Raw genomic sequence first — 15,802 nt, 5'->3', positions numbered from 1 at the left:
AATGGACCAAAGATCTCAATATAAAAGAAAGTACCATAAAACTCCTAGAAGATAATGTAGGAAAACATCTTCAAGACCTTGTATGAGGCAGCCACTTCCTAGACTTCACACCCAAAGCATAAGCAACAAAAGGAAAAATAGATAAATGGGAACTCCTCAAACTTAGAAGTTTCTGTAACTCAGAGGAATTTGTTAAAAAGGTGAAGAGGCAGCCAACTCAATGGGAAAAAATTTTTGGAATCCATGTATCTGACAAAAGACTGATATCTTGCATATATAAAGAAATCCTACAACTCAATGACGATAGTACAGACAGGCCAATTATAAAATGGGCAAAAGATATGAAGAGGAAATACAAATGGCCAAGAAACACATGAAAAAATGTTCAGCTTCACTAGCTATTAGAGAGATGCAAATTAAGACCACAATGAGATACCATCTCACATCAATTAGAATGGCTGCCATTAAACAAACAGGAAACGACAAATGCTGGAGGGGATGTAGAGAAATTGGAACTCTTATTCATTGTTGGTGGGACTGTATAATGGTTCAGCCACTCTGGAAGTCAGTCTGGCACTTCCTTAGAAAACTAGATATAGAATTACCCTTCAACCCAGCGATTGCACTTCTTGGTATATACCTGGAAGATCGGAAAGCAGTGACACGAACAGATACCTGCATGCCAATGTTCATAACAGCATTATTCACAATTGCCAAGAGATGGAAACAACCCAAATGTCCTTCAACAGATGAGTGGATAAATAAAATGTGGTATATACACATGATGGAATACTACACGGCAGTAAGAAGGAACGATGTCTTGAAACATATGACAACATGGATGAACCTTGAAGACATAATGCTGAGCAAAATAAGCCAGGCACAAAAAGAGAAATGTTATATGCCACCACTAATGTGAACTTTGAAAAATGTAAAACAAATGGTTTATAATGTAGAATGTAGGGGAACTAGTGATAGGGAGCAATTAAGGAAGGGGGAACAATAATCCAAGAAGAATAGATAAGCTATCATTGGTAAATTTAATGTTCTGGGAATGCCCAGGAATGACTATGGTCTGTTAATTCTGATTGGTATAGTAGGAAGAAGTTCACAGAAAAGTTGCTGTATTAGGTAACTTTCTTGGGGTAGAGTAGGAACATGTTGGAAGTAAAGTAGTTATCTTAGGTTAGTTGTCTTTTTCTTACTCCCTTGTTATGGTCTCTTTGAAATGTTCTTTTATTGTATGTTTTTTTAAATTTTTTTTTTCATACAGTTGATTTAAAAAAATAAAGTTTAAAAAAAAAAAAAGGAAAAAAATATGCAGAGCCCCCTTGAGGAGCTGGTGGAGAATGCATGGGTATTGGCCTGCCTCACCACGATGGTTGCTAACATGCCCACAGACAAAGGGGACTGGTGGTTTGATGGGTTGAGCCCTCTACCACAGGATTTGCCCTTGGGAAAACTGTTGCTGCAAAGGAGAGGCTAGGCCTCCCTATGGTTGTGCCTAAGAGCCTCCTCCCGAATGCCTCTTTGCTGCTCAGATGTGGCCCTCTCTCTCTATCTAAGCCAACTTGAAAGGTGAAATCACTGCCCTCCCCGCTATGTGGGATCAGACACCCAGGGGAGTGAATCTCCCTGGCAATGTGGAATATGATTCCCGGGGAGGAATGTAGACCCGGTATCGTGGGATGGAGAACATCTTCTTGACCAAAAGGGGGATGTGAAAGGAAATGAAATAAGCTTCAGTGGCAGAGATTCCAAAAGGAGCCGAGAGGTCACTCTGGTGGGCACTCTTACGCACAATATAGACAACCCTTTTTAGGTTCTAAAGAATTGGGGTAGCTGGTGGTGGATACCTGAAACTATCAAACTACAACGCAGTACCCATGAATCTTGAAGACAATTGTATAAAAATGTAGCTTATGAGGGGTGACAATGTGATTGGGAAAGCAATAAGGACCACACTCCCCTTTGTCTAGTTTATGGATGGATGAGAAGAAAAATAGGGGAAAGAAACAAACAAACAGACAAAGGCACCCAGTGTTCTTTTTTACTTTAATTGCTCTTTTTCACTTTATTATTCTTGTTATTTTTGTATGTGTGGTAATGAAGGTGTCAGGGATTGATTTTGGTGATGAATGTACAACTATGTAATGGTACTGTGAACAATCGAATGTATGATTTGTTTTGTATGACTGTGTGGTATGTGAATATATCTCAATAAAATCAATATTAAAAAAAAGTGAATTGAAAAATGGGTAAGAGACTTGAACAAGTACTTCAAACTAAAGGATAGCGAAATGGCCAATTTGCATAAGAAAAGATGTTCCATATTTTTGATCAGGGAAATGTAAACCACAAAAGATTTACTACACATACACACAGGCCAGATGATGCAGCCTAATTTTTTAAAAAACTATCAATATCAAGTGTTGGTGAGGATGTGGAACAACAGGAACACTCACACACTATTGCTGGGATGTAAATTGGTAAAAACACTTAGGAAAAAGTATGACATTATCTGCTGAAAGTGAGCAGATTAATTCCCTATGACCCAGAAATTCCAGTCCTAGGTATATACCAACATAAACTGAGGCACACGTACACTAAGAGCCATGTACAAGAATGTTTATAGCACCATAATTCATAATCTCCCCCAACTGGAAACAACCCAAATGTATACTCAACAATACAATGGATAAACTGTCATACAGTCACACAATGGGATCCTGTACAAGAATAAAGATTAACGAACTACAGATACACAGTGCAACCTGGTTGAAGCTCACAAACATAACATTCTAAAGCGATCAGATGCCACAGAATACATACTGTAAGATTCCATTTACATAAAGTTCAAAAATGAGCATAACTAAATTATAGATATTAAGGAGGTCATTACCTTTGGAAAAGAAGGAGGAGTAATAATTAAGATGGACTTCTGGGGGCTGGCAATGTTCTCTTTATTGACTGGGAAGTGGTTACACCATGTCATGTGAACTTTTCTATATGTATGTTAGTTTTCAGTAAGAGGGTTTAAAAAGAGGGGAGTTCACATATAATTGTGCCTAGAAGTCCCCCCAGAGAGCCTCTTTGTTACTCAGATGTGGCACCCCCTCTCTCTATGCCCACTTGCCAGGTGAACTCCCTGCCTTCCCCCCTACGTGGGACGTGACTCCCAGGGGTATGAATCCCCCTGGCAATGTGGGAAATGACTCCTGGAGATGAGCCTGGACCCAGCACTGTGAAATTGAGAGGATCATCTTGACCAAAATGGGAAGAGAGATGAAACAAAAAAAGGTCCCAGTGGCTGAGAGATTTCAAATGGAGTCAAGAGATCACTCTGGAGGGTATTCTTATGTGCTATACAGATATCACTTTTTAGTTTATTTAGAGTGTTGGAATGGCTACAGGGAAATACCTGAAGCTGTCAAACTGCAATCCAGTGACTTTGATTCTTGAGGATGATTGTATAACTATGTAAATTGCATAGTGTGACTGAAAACCTTGTGGCTCACACTCCCTTTATCCAGTATATGGACATGTGGAAAAATGGGGACAAAAATTAAACGAAGAATAGGGTGGGATGGAGGGGATAGAAAGATTTAGGTGTTCTTTTTTGTTTTCATTTTTATTTTGGAGTAAGGAAAAGGTTCAAAAATTGATTCTGGTGATGACACACAACTGTGTGATGGTGCTGTGAATAACTGATTGTACACTGTGGATGACTGTAGGGTGTGTGAATATATATCAAACTGTATTAAAAAAAAGTAAATGAACAATGGGGGAGGAGGGGAATGGGATGTTTTGGATGTTCTTTTTTAATTTAATTTTTACTTTATTTTTTGGATTAATGAAAATGCTCAAAGTTTGATTATGGTGATGAAAGCACAACTAGACAATGCTACTGTGAACAACTGATTGTACACTTTGAATGACTGTATGTTATGTGAATATATCCCAATAAAATTGCATAAAAAAAAAGAAATGAAGGCAGGCCCTGGCTGAGAAGCTCAGCTTTTTTTTTTAAAATTCTCTCTTCCTTAAAAAAAAGAAAAAAAAAGAGAGGAGTTGATGTGGAAAAAATATTAATAAAATAAGGTAGTACAAGGGTATGGCAAAATTCACAACGGCTTTATACGAATAACTTATATTTGGGAAGAAAGGATTGCATGAGCCACATACCTCTATGACCTAGGATTCAGTGAGGTGCTTTGCTGGTTTGGATGTATTATGTCACCTAAAATGCCATTATCTTTGATGCAGTCTTGTGTGGGAAGGAAACGTATTAGTGTTGACTGGGTTGGAGGCTTTTGATTGGATGTTTCCGTGGAGATGTGATCACTCAACTCTGGGCAAGATCTTTCACTGGATGGTTTCCATGGAGGTGTGGCCCCACCTATTCAGCATGGGCCTTAACTAGTTCACTGGAGCACTATGTAAGCTCAGATAGAAGGAGCAAGCTTGCTACAGCCAAGAGGGACACTTGGAAGAATGTATAAGACCTGAGAGAGCTGAAGAAGAGAGACAGTTTGAAGACAGCCGCTAAAAGCAGACTTTTGCTCTGGAGAAGCTAAGAGAGGAAAAAAGCCCCAAGAGCAACTAAGAGTGACATTTTTGAGGAACTGCAGCCTAGAGTGGACTGTCCTGGGAGAAAGCCATTTTGAAACCAGAATTCTGGAGCAGACGCCAGCCACATGCCTTCCCAGCTAACAGAGGTTTTCTGGACACCATTGGCCATACTCCAGTGAAGGTACCCGATTGCTGATGACTGACTTTGGACACTTTATGGCCTTAAGACTGTAACTGTGCAACCAAATAAACCCCTTTTATAAAACCCAATCCATTTCTGGTATTTGCTTAATGGCAGCATTAGCAAACTAGAACAGGTGCTAAATGATTGGCACAGAGAAAAACGACTGAAGAGATGGTGAATAACAACAGAGTGAGGTGTGGAGGTGGTACTGCTTAGTAGCTATGAGCACTAGCTCTGGAGTAAAAATGCCAGGATTAGAATCCTTGCTCCACCAACTGCTGTTTCTGACCTTGGACAAGCCACTTAATCAATCTTTCACCACTCAATTTCCACATATGTAAAATGGTGATAATAACACCTATCGTAAGGTTGTTGTGAGAAATAAATGAGAGAATCCAGGGAAAGTGCCTAGGCAGTGCCTCTATGTATTAGATGTAATATGTAATAGGTATTCTAATACATATTTCCAAATTTTCATTTTGAACAGTTTCAAACTTGTAGTAAAGTTGAAAAATAATATAAATGAATACCCATATAACCACTACTAGATTCAATAACTGTTAGTATTTTGTCACTTTTGCTTTACCTATCATCTCAACCCTAAATACTTCATGCATTTCCTAAAATTATTCTCCTGCATAACCAACATGCCATTATCCTGCCTGTAAATTTAACAATAATTCCTTAATGTCAACTGATAAACAGTTGCAGTAGACTGTAGTGTTCAAAATTATTCACTTCTCCTTTCCCTGTAGGAGGAGACTACATCCCTACTCTATAATCTTTGCACTTGGAATATTGCTTTAGCAAATGTTATGTGGACATCATAAAGCATCACACAAAAATCAGGTTTTATTGTTACTATTATCTACCAGCAAATGGTGAAAAGAGTTGAAATAAATAAATGAATTTATTACATCTAGATGCTGGAATAATGAGTCAAGAAAAATCACCCTTTGAATATATAATATATATATATACTCATGCTAAAAGGAAAAACATAAAAATTGCATCGGTTTATGACTCCAATTTCGCGTGTTCCCCGAGTAAATACACACACACAGTACATAGGGAAAAGAGAATGGAAAAAACAAACCATAATCCTTTGGTGGAGGGTGGGGGGTCGCCATGAAGTGTTAATTTACTTGTTTATATTTTTCAGTATATTCCACATTTTCTACAACGTACTAATAAATGCTACTTGGAAAGAAAAAGTCACAACGAAATTTATCAGTTGGTCAGAAAGAAATTTTTTAAAAATTCACGAGAATAATGGTGTGGGTAGTGCGAGAGGAAGAACAGAAACCTCCCTCCTCATCCCCACTGGATTAACAATGCAAGGACAGGTATATAAGTTATCACAATAAAAGTTCTAAAACAAAACACACAAAAATGAATGCAGGGTGAGGCGAAAGAGACGCCACCGTCCAACACGTCACCAAGAGAAAAAGTAACTTCCGGGGAGGGACTCTCTATTCCTTTTCCTTCCGCCGAGAGGAATGCAGACGGCTTGCAACGTCAAGGTTCGCGATTGCTTAGCCGCGGCTTCCATCACTCTAAGACGGTTCCTGGGCTTGGGGGCGACCATGGCAAAAAGCAAGTTCGAGTACGTACGGGACTTCGAGGCTGACGACACCTGCCTGCCCCACTGCTGGGTAGTAGTGCGGCTGGACGGCAGGAATTTTCATCGGTGAGCGAGCTCTGTTCGGGGCCCGCCTGGCGCTTTAGCGCTTCCGGGAAACCTACCACTGATTGTCTTAGCACGGGATCACCGTTACCAGGGTAACGCCTCAGCCAATGAGCGTGCGGCATAGAGCGTCGTTGTGCGTGCTGGAGAGGAACGTGCCTGGGCGCGGGTTGGCCAGGATAGTTAAATAGGACCGATCCTCTGGTGAGGAGCTGGCCTGGGGTGTCTGTGCACAGTGGTCAGAGACCTCTTAGCAAGGACCTGATGAAAAAAGTCAATTCCGATTTCAGTTCTCCAGCCAATTGTCTAGGTATTCCGTCAAATATCTTAGAGTGCTGACTGTTCAGAGGCCTGTTCCTAACCTTGCTGTGGGCAGAACTTTACAGTATGTCCTTATTCCATTATCAGTAACAGGCCACTCGGACTGATCAGCAGAAAAAAAGAGTCAGTAAAAAGAAAGAAAGGAGGAAGAGAGGGAGGAGAAAGATGGGAATTTAATACGAAGTGATATTCGTTAGTTATTGTAACTAACGTTTTTTGTGCACTTACTAGGAGCCAGGCACAATTACATTTTTCTTCCCTAATTTTCAGGACAACCCTATAAGGCAAATACTCTTTATCCCCATTTCACAGGAAAGAGAATTATGGCTTGGTAATTTTGCCCCTTTTCTCAGTGGGTCAATGCAAGATAAAACTAGAGTTCTTAAGGAAATGGGTGAGACTGTGCCTAGTAGAGTGTTTGAGTTCACAGCACTATTACAGTTTCTAACTCTTTGAAGAGGCTCTCTGATCGTTAACAATAACAAGATCTTTTCCATCCACGCCCTTCCCCCCTCTTTTTCTCCTATGAAGGTTTGCTGAGAAGCACAACTTTGCAAAACCTAATGACAGCCGTGCCCTCCACCTGATGACCAAATGTGCCCAGACAGTAATGGAAGAACTGGAGGATATTGTGATTGCATATGGACAAAGTGATGAGTACAGCTTTGTGTTCAAGCGACAAAGCAATTGGTTTAAAAGAAGAGCCAGGTAATTCTTTCCATGGCCTAGCTCCTTTCTTCAGAATATTTCCTACTGGCATCTAGTTTTCTGCCTATCTTTATTCCAGACTTAGAGACTACAGATGATGTGTGCAGTACTTGCAACTGCAGAGTATATGTATATTTCTTGTTTAGATTACAGTACTTCCATCTGTTATGTGAGCATTCAGCATGCATTTTTATCTGATTCTTTCCTCTCCATTCCTGTCAGCTTAGCTTCCTGATTGAGCTGGCATTGAACTAGAAACAAAGATCATAAGAATGTAACAGTAATGATTCGTGGTTGGCTTTAGCCAGTGACAGTTTCTACAGGAATTGTAATATTGTTTAAACATTTTATTAAGGTGGTACAAAATAGACAAATCTGATATGTTTGATTTGGCAATATTTTGAAATCTCACAGGAAATAAATCCTATAATGAATTGTTATGTTTTTTAAAACAATGGTTCCCGTACTTTGAATCCTAAAAGAAAGAGGGAAAAAAAAAAAAAACCCTCTTGTACCGTAAATTCACATCACACCCTAGAGAGAAAGATAAGTAATTTACTCATCGGCCTGTAAGTAGATGAAGGCTGCATTTAAAATATAAAACCGAAATATTAAAATAGGGTGTGTGGGTTTTTTAGCCAAACACATGTTATCTCTTGGCTTGCTGGGTGGTTTGTGTAATCTTTCTGTTGCACCCACAGCCCATGTCATGATGTAGAATTAATATCATGTATTTTCTCTTTTCTTGCTTCACCCAATGTACCTTACATTTACAAGTAAATTCATGACTCACGTGGCCTCCCAGTTCGCCTCCAGCTATGTGTTTTATTGGCGGGATTACTTTGAGGACCAGCCCCTTCTGTACCCCCCAGGCTTTGATGGAAGAGTTGTGGTGTATCCTAGCAACCAGACCCTAAAGGACTACCTCAGCTGGCGGCAAGCAGATTGTAAGTAGCACCAAGTAAGCAGATGTAGTTAAAACCACCGATTGCATATAATGGAGGTGGAGTTCTGTCACAGGTTTGGTTCACAGGTGTATTTTGTATGGAATGCAGTATTTTTTTTAAAAAAGTTAATTAGTTGAAAATATTGTAAAAAAAAAATCACCTTTTCCAGCTTTTACTGAAGAATCAAAATCTCTGGTTATACTGGGTCTGTGTTCCACTCAGTGTCTGATGGAGCCTGTGCAGTGGCTGCCCATCTTTACACACACATACCAGCTAGAGTGCCATACTCGGCTGTTCCCTGTTATTGCCCTGGGGTCACCTACTCTGCATGACACATTTGTGTTCTTGCTGGCCTCGTTAGATGACTTATGACTCCTGCCTTACATGATAGCGATGGATGAAATTTTGAGACTTTCACTCATTTGGTGTTCTAGTTTGCCAGTGCTGCCGGAATGCAAAACCCCAGAAATGGACTGGCTTTTATAAAAGGGGGTTATTTGGTAACACAGTTACAGTCTTAAGGCCATAAAGTGTCCAAGGTAACACATCAGCAACTGGGTACCTTCACTGGAGGATGGCCAGTGGTGTCCGGAAAACCTCTGTTAGCTGGGAAGGCACGTGGCTGGCGTCTGCTCCAAAGTTCTGGTTCCAAAATGGCTTTCTCCCAGGACGTTCCTCTCTAGGCTGCAGTTCCTCAAAAATGTCACTCTTAGTTGCACTTGGGTATTTGTCCTCTCTTAGCTTCTCTGGAGCATTTGGTATATTTTGGTTTTGCCAGAATCGGAAAAGAGATTGAAAATAATATAAATCAGATCACTTTGGAAATATTCCTGAGCTTAACGCATTTGTGTAAAGCATGACTAAAATGACAGAATAAAACTGTTGATAGGAAATATGTTTTTTTCTGCCTGATCTTGCCTGTCCTGTTCCCTGTGTATGACTTCTGGCAAATCATGAAATATCTCTGAGATTTCTTTAAAGAGGAGAGGGGTGGGACTCTGGTATTATTTAAAGTGTGGATACTCAAAGATTCTGTATATAGAAACACTACTACTTTGTTCTCCCTACAGGTCATATTAATAATCTTTATAATACAGTTTTCTGGGCACTTATACATCAATCTGGACTAACACCAGTACAAGCTCAAGAGAGATTACAGGTATAAAGATCTTACTACATTAACACTATGGGAACAGTTTTTCTGGATGCCCTCCCATAATATTTAGCATTCTTTTTTAGCTTTTGTAATAATTTTGCTTTGAAAGGGTATAAAATTCTAATAGTAGCTGTTCTGCTGCTTGCTTGCTCTGTAACCCTGGATGAATTGCTCCTTCTCTCTGAACCTCAGTTTCCTTAGCTGGAAAATGGAATGAATGCCGGTGGCTTGGCGTTGCCGCCTGGTTAACACTTGGCTGGAACTGCATATTGGCTCAGGGCATGTGCTCTTCTTTCTTTGCCCGGCCCCACCACACCTTTTCACTTGTTGCAATTACTTGCATGGTACCCACAGTTTTTTGGGTTCATGATCCCTGTGTATTGGTAAGAGTCCAGGCTCTGGTATCAAATAACCCCATGCAAATCATGCTTCTGCTTAATTTTATCCTTCCTGCCTCAGTGTCTTTATAGGTAGAATGTAGAAAATAATATTTCCCACCTTGTAGGCTTATGGTGAGAATTAAGTGGCATGTTGCGTGTGAAGTACTTAGGATGGTATGAAGCACATTGTAAGTGCTTAATAAATCCCAGCTTTTATTATTAGATAACAGCGCTTCTTTAGGATGACTGTAACTCTGAAATGAGATTGTGTACTTTAACAGCTCTTAATGGAATGCCAAGCACATTATAATTGCTCGGTAAATGGTCGTCATTTTTAACAGTTCTAATGATGAAGATTTATATAAAGCAATAATAGGAATACTGGTAGATGTACCTAGGCTTTAGGAGAGCCAAGTTCCGAATTTGGTCCTTAGACGAATAAGAAAATCCTCAGGCAATTTATTTAATCTTCCTAAGATTCAGTTCTCATCTCTAAAATTCTAAAATAGGAGTGATTATGAGGATCAAAAAAGAAAATTTTTTTACGTTTTGGTAATGAATGGTGGTGATGGTAGCACAACATAGTAAATGTAATTAATGACACTGAATTGTACACTTAAATTGGCAGATTTTACGTTATACATATGTTAACAATAAAATTTTTAAAAAACCAATCAGTGTAATTCACCATATCAACAGACTAAAGAAGAAAAGCCACCTGATCATTTTAGTAGATGGAGAAAAAGCCTTTTGGGCAGTAGGATTTGGGGGAGGTGGAGAAGGGAATACACACGCGCGCACACAGAAAGTACCTAGTACATAATTGGTGCTCAGTTACTATTAGTTCCTGCTGCCCCATCACAGTCTTGACTTGTGAAGCTAGTTTTTGCTGTAGGGAGAAAATCTCATGAATTGAGACATCTAAAATAAGATTTGAACTGCTCTTAAAATGCAAGTTCATTCGTACTCTTAAGATGTTTGGTAAAACTCCTTCCACTTCTGGATCTGCTTCTGGAAGTTTAGATAGAGGATGAAATGGATAGGTAAGATTAGGTGAGAGGGCCGACATACGACGTTTCTTATAACTGTTTTTCTTTCCTCAGGGAACTCTTGCGGCAGACAAGAATGAGATTTTGTTTTCTGAATTCAACATCAACTACAATAATGAGCCCCTGATGTATAGGAAAGGGACTGTGTTGATATGGAAGAAGGTAATGCTGTTATAGTCAAAGAGAAATGGAAGTCAGGAAAGAAGATTGCCTGTGTCTTCCCCAGCTTTGTCTTGTCCGCTTCCTCTATGCTGATGTGACTCTAGACACTAAGGTGAACTAGATCCTTTCCGAAAGCATATACTATAGATTATTTATTATTTTCGAGGTTCGCTTTGTCAGTCAGTATGAACTTAGGGATCTGGGATCTCCCCTTCCATAAGTAGAGTCACAAAATTTTAGAATTGGTCCGCGTATTGTTGCTGCTTCAAAACCTCTCCCCATATTAAAAAAGGAAGGGTACAGTGCAGATATGAGGATTTTTGTGCTCACAGAACATTTTTTAAACATTCTTTCCCATACTGGATAATATAATAAATGATCCATTCATCCCATGACTTCATCTCTGACTGAGGCATAGGAGTTGTTGTATAGGAAGGTTTTGTCACTTTCAGAAGGTTCATGAGAACCCCAGGCAGTCATATTTACCTTAATGTTCTGTAATAAGTTCTTAAATCTACCAGTATTTTCTCTCTGTAGTAGCTATTGGGCATAATAATTTCTCTTTTGTTTTCTTCTGTGTCAATAGTTTTTTCCAAATGAATGTTTCCGGGTATGAAGTGATGCCCTTGATAGCCAGTCATTCTACTGGCAACTTCAACTCTTTTATTAGTATTTTCAAAACACATTTCTTCTTTGGTACAGATTTGGATACTTCTTAATGCAGGTGGGAGAGGAGAAATACTTTTAATTCTATAGTTATTGCTAATATGGAACAAAGGAATCCCTCTTTTGTTCATAAGAGGCTCCTTCTGAATATAGCAATGTAACCTTTTATAAAAGTATTTTTTTTTCTTGAAAAGCTTTCATTTTGAAGTAATTTCAAACCTACAGGACAGTTACAAAAATAATACAAAACCCATAAAGATAACTTCAACATAGCCTCCCCCTCAGATACCCAGATCCACCAATTTTAACGTTTTGCCACATTTTCAGTATCATTCTACGTATCCATCTATCTAGTAGTCAGTCTATCTATCTGCCTATCAGTTTTCCAAACATTTAAGAGTAGGCTGCATACATCATACTCCTTGAATACATACAAGTTCCATGTTACATTTCTTAAGAACAAGGATATTCACTTACATAATCACCTTAAGTCCAGTTATCAAGTTGAAGAACTTTAGCATTGATACAAAGTTTTCAGTCTACAGTCTGATTTTTTCGTATCTCCCAATAAAGTTCTTTTGGGCCTTTTCTTCTCCATTATTAGATCCAGTCCAGGATCCTGTATTGCATTCAATTGTCATTGTCTCTTTAAAAAAAAAAAATTGTGGAAACTGTATTTAACATAAACTTTACCATCTCAACCAATCCCAAGTATACTATTCATTGGGATTAATCACATTCATATTGTTGTGCTACACTCACCACCAGCCATTACCAGAACTTTCCCATCACCCCCAACGAAACTCTGCATCCATTATGCATTAACTCCCCATCCACCCCTCCTCCTGCCCTGCCCCATAACCTGTACTCTACTTTCTGTCTCTATGCATCTGCGTATTCTAGCTATTTCATATAAGTGAAATCATACAATATCTGTCCTTAAAAGTATTTTTAATTATAAAGAAATTCATATGTGTTGATGATATAGATATCAGACAAAAGTATACAGAGTGAAAAAATGAGCTTTCCCCACATCTTGCCTTTCTTTCCCAAACTGTCCTGTTAGCAATCTCAGTATTTCAAATTTTACCTATAGGTGGATGAAGTCACAACAAAAGAAGTTAAGCTGCCAGCAGAAATGGAAGGAAAAACGATGACAGTGACCCGGACCAGGACTAAGCCTGTGCCCTTACACTGCGATATCATCGGGGATGCTTTCTGGAAGGAACACCTGGAGATCCTTGATGAGGACAGCTGACCCGTTGCTTTTCTGTCCTGGTGTGCTTAATCATGTAGGGTGCCCCAATTTTCCTTGCCTTTGGTGGCCCTAGCATCTCTGTCACCTAGGACAATGTGCTGGAAGTGATATGACTCTCTTTGGGAGGGGAATAGGGAAAGAAGGGATATATGGGGGTGGTGTATCTTGTTCTGCTCTAAGCAGAACACATTTTTTGCAGTGTTGGAACATGGTTCCTTCGGTAGAAGTGCATTTTTTTTGAATTGTGGAACTATTTTTATAAAGCAAGAACTATTTTAGGCCTTGCAGACATGAATCATTTTTAGATTGTGGCATAAATCTTTTAAAATCTGTCAGCTGTTTTCACCTGTGATAGAAGATGAGCCCAAACTTTACTCTGGCCCACTTGTCCTAAACTAGAGAATTCAGTGACCTTGAAAATCTCACCTTTCCCACCCTTCCATTTGCATTCATCTTTGGCAAACCTCTAAGTCAATATTGGCCAATGCCTGTATGATGCCACTGAAATCAGGAATTCCAGGGAAAACCCGGCTTTGTGCCAATCTCCCAAGTTCACAACTCCAGCTGAAAACATGAGTGGTTGTCTGGACGTCCTCATATACATGTTCCACTGGATTGATTTTGTGGAGTTGTATTGTCAGCACAATCATCATCATCTTGCCGGGGGCATTGTTTCCAAGGCCACTTAACCTCTTTCTAAGAAGAGAGAGAATTATGTTTATATATGAGAGAAGGAAACCATGTGTAAGAATGAATGAACGAGGAGGGAGAAACATGGAGTTCATGAGTTTTAGGAGAACTGGTTGTATCTCTGTCCTCTAGGTATTTGTTTTCAGTTTTAAAAGTTGCTTCAAGGGGTACTTCCTGTTGGACTTCCTGAAAAGGATTCTTGAAAAGCCTCTATAGAGTCAGATTAATGCCATTTGAATTATGAGCAAAAGAGCAGGAGGGTTGGCAGGCCCCTAGGGGTCCTGGTTGACAGTGTCCTAGGAATCATATGGCTTCTCTGCTGGGTGAGGGGCAGCAGAGGGCAGTAGTGATAATTGCATGCTGCCAAGCTGTTGGCTTCACAAGAGAGGAGGTGGTAGAGATAGGTGAAAGAACTCACATTTCTTCTTGTCCTTGCTTCGTATTTTAGAGGAAAAAGATCACTTGGTCCTATTAAGAACTAATTAAGAGACAGCCCACTTCCCAGTGCCTGGTCTCGCTTTGCAGAATTTACAGCCAAGAAGAAAATGTTTTTTTGAAAGGGCAACGGCTGGCCTCATCCCTCACTAATTGACACCCCATCTGTCGGTGCCATTTTTTCCTTCCTGTCCTCTGCACTCCACAGGAATAGGAGATGCAGCTTATGTTTGGTAATGGCTAAAATCTCTCTGAGAAAAAAAAGATAAAGATATCAATTCCCTTTCATTTATTTTTCTTGTATAAATGCAATGTATGAGTCTAATTTTTGTATATTTGTCTTTTAAGCTAGTGTGCTGGTTTGCATCTGTTATGTACCCCATAAAAGAATATGTTCTGTTAATCCACTCTTGTGGGAGCAGACCTATTATGGGTGGGATCTTTTGATTAGGTTGTTTCCATGGAGATGTGACCCTGCCCATCCAAGGTGGGTCTTAATTAGTTTACTGGAGCCTTTAAGAGAGCTCAGGGAGAGAGGGAGAACTCAGAGCTGACACAGACCCAGACGTTTGGAGATGCAGATAGAAAGACATTTGGAGATGCTAAGCTAAGAGATGAAGTCCCGAGCTTGCCCCGGAGAAACTTCAGAACCTACAGATGCTTAAAGAGAAAGCCACTGGAATCAGAAGCTGAAAGCAATGCAACTCAGGAGCAAAGGACCAGCAGACGCCAGCCACCCAGCTGACTGTTCCTTTAGATGCCATCAGCTTTTCTTCAGTGAAGGTATCCTTTTGTTGATACCTTCTTAGTCTGGACGCTTTTGTGGACTTAGAACTGTAAATCTGTAACCTAATAAATCTTCACAAAACCCAGCAAACCAGAACAGCCAGGCTACACATACCTTCATTAGGGCAGTGGTTCACAGACTTCTGAATGCAAACAAAACAAAACAAAACAAAACAAAACTACCTGGAATGCTTATTTCAAATACTGATTTCAAGCTTTCCCTTTTACCATGAAAATTAGAGTTTAGTAATCTGCTGTTTAATCCCAGAAACTTCCGATGCCTAAATCTGTATGGCACATTTTGGGCACTGAGGCCCTTGGAGTATGATAGGCAAGTGAGGCAATAGGTAAGTGTAGCTCCTAAGAGGCAAAGTGAACTTAATGGTAAGTTACAGCATTTTATATTAAACACAAAATAAGTAGGCATTAAAATACAAATACTCGAGACAAAACCACCCAAAGAAATCATATGCTTTCTTTGGGTGCTATGTGATACTTCAAAGGCAATCAAACAATTTTGTCATAAGACATAGGGGCAAGCACTTGTTGACTTGCCAGCAGTTCTGCCACTTTGAGTGTTTGGTTCAGGCAGGGAATCTTGAGCCACAAAGGAATATCCTAATACCCCTGCCGTAATGCTATTCCTTAGAAGCCATTGCTTGGTGGTTTTTATTTTTGTTGGAGGATGTATTCATTCTGATCTGTATTTTTTTTTAAATTCCATTTTATTAAGATGTATTCACATACGCATGGTATGTCATACAAAGGATATATTCAGTTGTTCACAGTACCACTATACAG

The 15,802-nt window shown here is 39.6% G+C and overlaps 1 protein-coding gene across 3 annotated transcripts; it reads left to right on the top strand.

The window, feature by feature from the left end:
• The first annotated feature begins 6,255 nt into the window (after positions 1 to 6,255).
• Positions 6,256 to 14,590, top strand: THG1L (tRNA-histidine guanylyltransferase 1 like). Of its 3 annotated transcripts, none has more exons than XM_037799065.1 (6): positions 6,256 to 6,446; positions 7,296 to 7,472; positions 8,250 to 8,419; positions 9,490 to 9,578; positions 11,059 to 11,166; positions 12,929 to 14,590. In XM_037799065.1, the coding sequence occupies exons 1-6, from the start codon at positions 6,256 to 6,258 to the stop codon at positions 13,088 to 13,090; spliced, it is 897 nt and encodes a 298-aa protein (XP_037654993.1). In that variant the 3' UTR covers positions 13,091 to 14,590. The 3 variants fall into 3 exon arrangements, with proteins under 3 accessions (XP_037654993.1, XP_037654994.1, XP_037654995.1); XM_037799066.1 differs by having other exon boundaries at positions 6,409 to 6,538; XM_037799067.1 differs by lacking the exon at positions 6,256 to 6,446 and having other exon boundaries at positions 7,406 to 7,472; positions 8,345 to 8,419.
• Positions 14,591 to 15,802: the final 1,212 nt, after the last annotated feature.

The sequence above is a fragment of the Choloepus didactylus genome, chromosome 11 (assembly GCF_015220235.1).
Source record: "Choloepus didactylus isolate mChoDid1 chromosome 11, mChoDid1.pri, whole genome shotgun sequence".
Lineage (NCBI taxonomy): Eukaryota > Metazoa > Chordata > Mammalia > Pilosa > Megalonychidae > Choloepus > Choloepus didactylus.
The sequence above is the reverse complement of the archived record's forward strand: the minus strand, read 5'-3'. Positions and strand labels throughout refer to the sequence as shown.